General features: G+C 35.8%; 1 protein-coding gene across 1 annotated transcript; it reads left to right on the top strand.

The window, feature by feature from the left end:
• Window positions 1-213: 213 nt before the first annotated feature.
• LOC108692029 (transcription factor Sp4-like) lies at window positions 214-7,532 on the top strand. The gene is made up of 11 exons (XM_018200125.1): window positions 214-1,005; window positions 1,987-2,171; window positions 2,392-2,691; window positions 3,628-4,060; window positions 4,346-4,530; window positions 4,718-4,807; window positions 5,314-5,601; window positions 5,685-5,922; window positions 6,434-6,926; window positions 7,019-7,313; window positions 7,374-7,532. The coding sequence occupies exons 2-11, from the start codon at window positions 2,136-2,138 to the stop codon at window positions 7,530-7,532; spliced, it is 2,517 nt and encodes an 838-aa protein (XP_018055614.1). The 5' UTR covers window positions 214-1,005; window positions 1,987-2,135.
• Window positions 7,533-10,797: the final 3,265 nt, after the last annotated feature.

Here is a 10,797-nt window from a genome sequence, read left to right as displayed (position 1 = left end):
ATAGGGTGGGCGTCCGCCGCAAGCGTTCCCGCGTACGCCCCTGTCGAACGACGCCCCGGCGAGCTGCCGGCCAACTTGATTGGTTGATGGTGATGGCCGACCGGTCGCGCGTACCGCAGCCGACTAATCAGCGAGCCCGTGCCATCGTGTCGAGCGAAACGGCGACGTTGCCATCCGCGCACCGCCCATTGGCACCGCGTTCGTGGGTATGTGCGTTCGTGTTTTACTCGATCTTTCTCGTTTTAAGACGATATTTGTTGGTGTTCGTTGTGCAGCATTTCTGCGAGCGCGGATGGGCGATTAAACTGGACGAGACGTGCGCGGTATATCACGGCGTGCACGTGCCAGTGGATTTAATGAGTTGGGGAAACTCGTTGATTCCACTCTGTGGTGTTCCAGTAGCGTCGAGTAAAGCTGGACTAAGCGTGTCTTCCACGACTCGACGGTGGCGGCGGTATACTCGTCCGGAGTACGCTAATCCGATTAATCTCGCTGGCGTAGCCCCTTCCTGTACGGATATCCAGCATGATCGAGCTTGATCATTCGTGAATCGAACGACGCGAAGCGATCTACGGACCGATAGCGTCGCTACAGCATAGTGCTTTGAGGAGGCTCTGGCGCGCGTTGCGTGACACGTGCAGCTGTCTGTGTGCGCGCGCGCGCGCGGCTCACACAGGAGTATTTGGTACGGGGGTGAGGACGTGCGGGATAAGCGACCGCGCGTCGGTGAATACTTACCTGTGAATGCCGTTGCGATTGTTGCAACGTTCTCGCGTACGAGACGCGGATGGTACTGTCCTTGCCGAGTCGACTCACGGTGAACGAATGCGTCGCGTCTGAATCGAAGAGGAGGCGACGCATGCTTTCGCATAGTCGCGTGATCAGCGAACTTTTACATTTGGGTCAAGTTGAACACTGGAGCATTAGTGTCGACAAAAGTGGTGATGTTGGTTTGACGTTGGTACCTGGCGCGCGTCAGCCTGGCGTTTTTAATGGTTTGGCAGTGTGAGTAGACAGTCCTGCGGGAGGGCAACACGTGTTTGTTTCCATGTTAGGTGGAGTCCCGGTGTGGCGAAGTGGGTGGAGGCTGGGCATCGCGAGTCGTGCCTTCCCCGTTATCGCGGGTCGCTCGCGCCGCCGCGAGAGCGCGAACGAGCGGCGGATGACCGAGTGGGCGGTAATGACGACACGAGGCTCACCTTGCCGTCATGTCGGGCCGCGTGCGCGTGCTACATTTATGAATCGGGTAGGGGCGGTGGGGGGGAAACAGGGGCGTAAGGAGGCGGTCCTCGATCGGGTTCTCGGGCGTCCTCCTTGGGTGCCCGTTACCGCCGACCGGCCTTCTTTGTTCCCTCGTCGGGGAAAGAGAGAAAGAGAGGGAGAGGGGCAGAGAGAGAGATAGAGAGAGAGAGAGAGAGAGAGAGAGGAGTTAGCGTCTTGCACATGCTAGCAAAGCTCAATGTCAACATGCTCCAACACTCGTAACCCTTATAAGGAGTTGGAAACTGCACTTTTCCTCTCTTCTGGCTTTCCCTGTTTAAATCCCCGCGTAAAATCCCTAATGCTCCACCTAATTTTTTGAATTTGGAAACTGTTTCTTTTCTCTTTTGTATTTAAATCTTCTTTATTTAAACCTTCGTGTTAAATCCCAGTTCCAACTAAATTGTTAAAAGATTTAGAATCATATTTTCGATTTGAGATTTTTTATTCAGATTAATGAGAAAAACGAGATATCATTTATACAAGTGTGTAAAACTGACACTACAAAGTCTCTTTTTTCTTGTTTCCTTTTATTTTTCTCTCTTTCTGCATTTCTTTAAAAATAGGAATTCTTTGCAACGATTCTCTGACTTCTGAAATCAATGCAGTCTTTCTATATATCTCTTTCATTCAATTGTTTTAATTGTTATATTTCTCTAATATAAGCTTTTATAGAACTAGTTACTATAATAGACACAATTCTCTAAAAATAACATTTCTTTGTAGGAGCGCTATTTCTGTGGACGATTCGTTTCTTGTAGCTTCAAGAAGATTGCCAATGTAGTTGTTATATTATAAATTCCTAGCACTCGACATGAAATGACATTAGATTCGTTGTTATAAATTGTATAGAGTGCAAAACGAAATTATTCATCATGAAACGGAGCATAGATGGCAGAAATCTTTCACAGGTAAAATTATTATGTGTTACTAGTTCTTCTACTTCTTTACTTTTATTTTATTAATACTTTTTTTTTATAATATTATTTTTTTGAAATTGATGTTGATAAATGATATTTTTTATATAAATATCATATACAATATTTATACACAGCAATTAGCTTAAAATATATGCTATTATACTATAAAAAATTCACAAGATAAGAAAATAAATGATATAATTATTTGTAGGAAGAAATCGAAGAACAGGATCCCTTGCAACCTCAACAGCAACAGCAAGATGATGCAGATCAACAACAATTAGAGCAACAGCAGCAAACTGTCCAGCCGCAGATTCGTTTTCTAAGCGCTAATGTGTTGCAGCAATTGCAGCAACAGCAAGATGTTCAGCAAGCTCAACAGCAGCAGCAGCAACAGCCACAAGTTATTACCCTGCAAAACTTTGTGCCTTTACAAGCTCAACAGCCACAACATGAACAGCAGAGAACGCAAGCAATCTCTGTCCAATCGCTACCTCATCAATTCTTGCAAGTATGAGAAGACATAATTACCTACATTAAAAAAATAGTTGATGCGCCGTACTGAGAAAAAAATTTTACATTATATATTATATTTGATATATTATATTTGACTTATAGCGAATTTGATTGGACGCACTCAGTGCGTACTGGTGCACATTAAGCCATCGTACACAAAATAAGAAATGTTTACAAATAAACATAAAAATCGATTAAATCATGAAGTACTCAATACATTTTAATGTATCATTACGTAAAATATGTATTTCATAATTCGAAATATTTGCATTTCATTTTTATATTCAATATATTCAATTAAATCAGTGTACAATGGCTTTAATATGCACCAGTGCGCACTAGTGCTTTCAATCAAATTTGTAATTAAATACGTACAGTCTCCAATGAAAGAAATAAATGACGAACTAAATTGATATAGTTAAATGATTAATTTTTGTTTTCAATGCATGTTTTTAAATTCGTTATTTTTTAAAGCCTACTTTATATCATACAAACTGTAATTTGATGATACAATCAAATTCAAAACAGAATTCTATTTACAATACAATATTTTGCGTATCGTAATATAGGAAATATTTGAAGAAGTAAAATACACACATAGAAAATATATATCAGTGACATATATTTTCTATATGTATGTTTTATTTTTTCTATGTTACACAAGGTCTATTTTTTGTGGCTGAATTAGTGTACTCTTTTGGAACTTAAAGTGAGATAGACATACGTTTGATATTTGTCTAAAAAGAGATATTTGTCTCTACGAGAAAGAGAATTCTAGAACAGTCTAGTGCAGGAATAGAAAACATACTAACGATACGCAAAATTATAAACAGAATTCTGTTTTGAGTTTGGTCGCAAATTATAGATCGTCTAAAGTGCGCTTTACTTAATTTTAATTTATTTATTAATAAACGAAATTTTTATTTCACAGGGTGCTCAGATTATCAGCAATGCTCAGGCACAAGCGGCTCTTCAACAGCAGCAGCAGCAGCAGCAGCAACAAAGTCAGCAACAAGCCCAGCAACAGCAAACGCAGCAACAAGCTCAGCAGCAGCAAACGCAACAGCAACAGCTTAGTTATAGTGTAATCCCACAAATGCAGACTGTTAATATAGATGGTCAGGAAGCTCTATTTATTCCATCCTCAGCGATGTCGGCTGCAAGTGCCCATCATCAGGCGCAGCCAACAATGCAATTTGCTACTGCAAATGGTCAACAAATGCAACTTGCCGGCCAGCAAGTTCAACTAGCAAACGGACAGACTATTATTACACCACAGCCAGTTAGTCTTATAAGAGCACCGAATGTCTTTCCTACTTCGATTATACAAAATATTACGGGACAAACTGTTCAGTTGCCGACAGGTATGCTCTTCATTGCAACCGCTTATAATCATATTTTTTTATAAAATATTATTTTGTAATGTGCTGAATGTAATTTATGTGTGTCTTTGTGATTAAAATTTTCCAATTATAGGATTCGTTCGCGTTGCTTGCACTTTTTGCTTTAAAAATCTTTGCTTTTTAACCGAATATATTTCTCCTAAAAAATTTATGGGAGGAATTCAAGCAATGTGAATAGGTTTATTAATAGTGTGTCTAAACAATTTTAACATATTTAAGATGATGGAATAATGTGTATTGTTCTAGGACAAAGTGTACAGGTAAGACCGCTGCAATTTCCTATGCAACACGTTCAGCAAGCGGTACCTGTGCAATTGCCAGTCACTGCCAATAATGGACAAACCGTTTATCAGACAGTACATCTTCCTGTCCAGTCGCTATCCAGCGTCTTCAATATGCCCACGACGCAAATGATACCACAAATTATGCAAGTAAGTAATTCAGAGGCATGACAAAGTCTCACGCAAGAGATCGTCTCATTATAATTAATACCATATAATTAATACTATATACCAATTAATAATTATTGCGAAATATTATAATATTAATTATTAATAATTATTGCGAAATATTATAAATTATAATATGAAATGTACATTCTAATTATTTTAATTTTAGCAAATACCTCAAGTGGCGCAGATTATCACGCCGAGCGGTCAAATTCAGCAAGTGCAAATTGCTAGTTTACCGCAATTGCAAAACCTTCAGGTAAATATAAATCAAATTCAACAATAAATGAAAATTTAAAATGTATTATTCAAAACAATATTTTAAAGGGCATACACCACTATACAAGATATTGGAAGCGAATAATTTTAATTTATTAATTTTAAATCATAATTATGTATAAATATAAACGTTTCGACACTTAATGAGGCCATCTTCATTTATACATATATAGAAATTTTTCCTATCACTAAATGTTATTATCGCAATTTACAAATTAATAATGTCTTTATATCAATTATATAGGTATCGAATTTTGTCAATTTGATTGATTACGTAAAATGTTCGTTATATAATATTATAAAATTGTTTATGTTACGAGTCGATTTTCAATACTTTCCTATAAAATATCGAGAGAGGTCAAAATCGAACTCAGGACTTTCCGACTTTCCGACAAACCGATCGCTTTTGCAAAGAGCCATGAGTCATCCTTTCAACATTATTTTTTTCATGATCTTATTAGATAAATATTTAACGTACTATTATAGAGTCAGCAAGTAACGCAAGTTGCACATCAACAAGCACAACAACAAGTCGTCCAACAACAAACTCAACAACAAGTAGTACAGTCGGTGCAACAGCAACAACAAGTCGCCCAAGCCCAAGTACAACAACAGCAGCAAGTGCAACAAGTGGTACAGCAGGTGATACAACAGCAACCAGCATCATCCCAGCAGCAACAGCAGTCGCAACAGCAGCAGATGCAACAGTCCTCCACTCCATCATCGACAGTAGCGACTTGGAGCACAACAGTTGCATCTCCCAGCAATGTTCAAGTAATATACTTCTAAATTGAACATTAACATATTAATAATATGTACATAAAGTTATTCTAAATGATATGCTATACGTTTCTTAGGTTCTTGGTATAGGTACATTAGGAAGAAACATAACGGGAAATACTAACGTTATTACCACAAAAGATGGCCAGAAAATCGACGTGCAGACGTTATCTAGTTTGACAAGACCGCCCGAAACGGTAGAAGGTGATATCAAAGTAACTAATATCGATGCGAGTCAATTAACTAGTGGGCAAGTGATACATATCCCTGCTACACAATCGGCTCAACCTACAGTGCAACCTATTACGATTACAGGTAAGGGAATTGTTATGTGTGCACATACTGTATTAAACACAAGACGGGAATAAATTTACAATACAAACAGACGAAAGAAAACGATTCCTTATACAAAAATAAGTCAAAAATACAGAATAATTTTTTTTTGTTCAAGGTTTTATTTTCGAGAAAATCAAATTTGAAAATCACGAAGTACGTGTACACTTAACGAAAGACATTTAAAAAAATGTTATCATATTTACATAACGACTTTACGAATGGCAAGATTAAAGAAAATGTGACAAATAGTTAAATTTTATTTATTTTATTAAGAGAGAAATTGCTCATAGCAAGAAAAAAGTTTATTTTGCATTTTCAATTCATTTTGTACAAGAAATCCTTCCTCTGTTTGGTTGTATTATAGAATAGATTTTGTCTTCATCCAGGATATTGAAAGATTATCGTACTTTTAATTTATACATTTTCTGATACATTTCCTCATAATTTTTAATTTTGCAAACAATTAATATTGCAAATAATCCTTATATAGGAACGCAAGGACAACAGTTAACGCTTATTCCTGCGTCTGCATTAGCAAATTTGACCGCGCAACAAGGTAACATGATGAGGAATGTGAGCAATGGAAGTATAATGCAAATTCAGCCAACCGCCGGAATGAATACGACCAATGGTTTCTTACAATCGATACCCGTGCAAAATATCCCAGGCTTAGGCAATGTGCAAGTAATACCGGCGAGCGCATTGCAGCCGGCTACAGTTCAAACGTTGCCGGCCACTGTTCAAACCACTACGGCCACACCTATCGTTGCGACAACACCAACCGTACAACTCGATTCAAATGATCCTACCAAATGGCAGATTCTCCAAACTCTTCAACACGGGACCTTGACAACGTCCGCTACACCTGTATCTCATCAACAGCAAATACCGAACCCGGCCACTACCCCTACCAATGATGATCCTAATAAGCAGCACCGTAGAAGAGTCGCGTGTACATGTCCCAATTGCGGCGATGGCGACAGGTGAGCGATAACTTTTTTCAACCATATCAAATATTTGTGTCACGAATAATAGTCACATGTATATTGATATATACCCCCATATTTCTCTTTAGAAATAGGGATATAACCAGGAAACGGCAACATGTATGTCACATTGCTGGATGTAATAAAGTATATGGAAAAACGAGCCATCTACGTGCTCATTTACGCTGGCACACTGGCGAACGGCCTTTCATCTGTACTTGGATATTTTGCGGTAAAAAGTTTACTAGATCTGATGAACTTCAGAGGCATCGTAGAACCCATACGGGTGAAAAACGTTTTCAATGTCCAGAATGTACAAAGAAATTTATGCGATCGGATCATCTAACGAAACACATCAAAACGCATACGAAGATACGAAGCACGGTAAGTACCACAAATTCGAAACGCATCGCACGCGATGCATTGTTACTTACTAAATTTCAGGAAGCTGCCACTTCGACGCAGGAAGGCTCATCTGACAGTCAGTCTTCCACTGAGCAAAAAATAATGATAGCTCTGCACAAGGAGGAGCAATCTGACATTATCATAGCAGAGCCGATCGAATCCGTAAAAAATGACTCATCGAATCACGTAAATGACTAAAAATTTTTTGATGTATAATATAAAATCAGTCAACAATCGACTTGTCGGTATCAATAGATAGGCGAGTTCAAAGCGGCTAAAAGCATGCAAGTAAACATGATTGGTTCTTAAATCCTATCAGAGATTCAATTAATCAAGTTTAATTGCTCTGCTTTGTTGACTTGAAAGCGCCAAATATTATAATATACATTTTATGATGAAATCAATATTCAGTATTAAATTTCTGAAAAAAATGTCATTCGGTAGAAACAAATCTTAAATCATAGACTATATTCTAGTGCAGTCTAGAGTGTAAAAATTATAAAAAGGAAATTGTTATGTGCATAATATAGCATATAAGTGCACAGTAAGTTATAAACACGTAAATTATATAAATTATATTATGTAATTATACAAGATATTGAAATTAGCGCTACATTGGTCGAGCGATTGACCTATTTGTTTTAAAGTAAATAAAAATAGTATGGTAGCGAGTTTATAGGTATAGCGATAATTCATAACATACAATCTATTTTTTTATTACGGTTATGTATATATATATATATATATATGTGTATGTATATAATGTAAATCAATGTATACAATTTTGCACGAGAAAGTTTTACACTGTAAACATTTTTTCATATTATAAGAAATCGAGAGATATTAATTTATCTAGTTATTTAATTTATCTAGTTATTTTAAACCGGACACAGCTTCGTAATATATCGCACGCGAGCTATACATAAGTTTTATGTAGGAGACTTTTGCCTGAATTTGAATCGTGTATATAGATCTTAAATAATCGCTTAGCGAGGTTGTCTGTCTTGCAATAAATATAATACGGGCATAAAAAAAAAGGAAGAATGTAAATGTAAAAAAACTTAAAACGATTCGGAGTACACGGTATCTAATTAATAGTGAAAGGTACGGAATTTAAGATACATAAAAACACAATATAATCATTTACGTTCATAAATTTAAATTTAGAAACATTTTTTAAATGACTATTATTTATCCTGTTATCTTAAATTTCGTCACCCTTCAACGAATGGATGCTTCATACTTCGCACTGTTATATCACATCTCTATTCCATTTTTATTGAATCTTTATCCGTTACAAAAAATTGGCAAGCCTGCAGATATATTGAAGTCTCTAGAAATGGAAATATATAATTATATTTTTTCGCGTTTCTGTTTTTTCCGATATAAAATGCTAATAAAAGTGTTGGAGAAAAACAACGCGTCTATGTATCTCACATTATATTAGATCTCTCTTTTTATTGACGAATAAATATGTCCCATAATACTCTACTAATAAATTTACAGACTACTATATGCTAGAAAGCATGTAGATATATAAACATCATTAAATTCTGTATTTTTATATTATACATACATAACAAACGAAAAATATCCTATTTTATTTTATATAATTAACACAAATATCGCTGCTTATTGTTGACACATTGAAAAGTATCAGGAACGTAAAGAGCTAGTATTTAAAAAAATACTTTTCCTGAAAGCAACCTCATTATCGTATCAATGCTACTTTAAACGTTACTAGTTATTAGATCGATAATATTCATTTTTCCACTAATTATATTCGTATAATTTGTATGTTTGTAATTGAATCAATTGATCTTAAACACAATGTAATATTGTGAGATTTTTTGTCGTTTTGTTTTATATATATAGGAACAAAGTAATTCCAAAAATGTCCGATTCTGAACCTTAGACGTATCCGACAGCAAAAACGAATTATTCCAAATATTGCAAAATTTATGAGTCTCACATTTGACAAGGTTTCGCAGAAGTGTAAAAAATCTTTTTTGAAATACAAATTTAAAGTAAAACTACAATTTGTTATAGATAAACTATATTTTCTATACACATTGGCATTCTTACTCTGAACTTTGCATGTTAAAAAAAAAGAAATTCAGTAAGTCTTGCATATGCAAAATTTAACTTTCTTTCTATTGTAATATTTAACTTTTTTAAAACAAACATTTTTATCATTGTGAAAAGGAAAAACGAGCGATAGAATTATGTGTAAAACATAATTGAAATAGACATCTAGTAATACAGCGCGATATTTGTTTTTGTTAATGCGCATACTAGCAGAATGCTTGCTCATTGCATATGTACAGGTAGCGCGAAAGTAACTCCGATTCGACTGAATACGCAATAACATCGGCCGGAAGAATTTAGATACAATTTCTAATCGTTTTCTTTATGCTATTTTATATCCTATTTTATGTTTATACAATATGTGTAACTTCGTCGATTGCTGCAAACTACACAATTGTGGATGCAAGGGTTTATCTCCATGAGTGCGCATATTTTCTGAAATATCTTTACTATAGAAGTATATAGTATATATGTATGCTGCATATGTAACACGAATGCGTTTCATTCATATGCATTTGCGTTGTAAAAATCAGCTTTACGAAAATTAATACACATGTCAAACAGTTTTTACGCACTAAGAGAACTGAACAAAGCAATTCGTTACACATTCACGCGTCTTTATTCGTCGAGACTCAGATAGTCATAATCAAGGTATAGAATACCTTAATAGATACATGTTACAACACAGTCAGAGGATTAAATTTAAAAGAATAAAGAAAGTAAAGGTGCAATTTCATGCAGCGAAGGAAAATTAACTTTTTACCCCCACTTCGCCACAATCAAAGCAGCGTTCAAAAACTATTCGCTCCTCCTGCTTTTCATGGAGCGTATCTTCGCTAGCTTTAAGTTAACGAATACACTCATTTATTTTCGTTAGCTTTTAACTTCATTTTAGTAAAAATGGATTACAAGAATGAGAACACGTATGTAAAAGAATATAGCAGCAGCTACAGCTGCAGCAGAGATTTGGAGGCGACATATAGCCGTTGCAATTGCTAATATACAATTATTAAAAAAGAAAAAATACTGGATAGCACACTCAAAAATCGCAGTAAACACAGTTTTTTCTTTGCTTCGCTCTCAAAATTAATCTTGGAAAACATATGATTGTTATGTTCCATGAACATGACACGACATGCTATGTATTTTAGTGATGTTCGCTATTAATTGAACAATATCTAACTTTGAGCGTAACTTCGATATACGAAAATTGATAGAGTGGGGATAAAATGATAAGCTTTTATTAGCTGTATGAAATGGAACCATATTAATGTAATTGTCAATGTTCTTTTTTTTATAATTTTCAGAATATTTACAGAAAGAAAACGGAATATCGATATGTAGATGTTCGATACTAATTCCATTAACTTTTTGA

This window comes from Atta colombica, unplaced genomic scaffold, assembly GCF_001594045.1.
Source record: "Atta colombica isolate Treedump-2 unplaced genomic scaffold, Acol1.0 scaffold58, whole genome shotgun sequence".
In the NCBI taxonomy this organism is placed as follows: Eukaryota; Metazoa; Arthropoda; class Insecta; order Hymenoptera; family Formicidae; genus Atta; species Atta colombica.
This window is presented reverse-complemented; position numbering and strand designations above follow the sequence as displayed.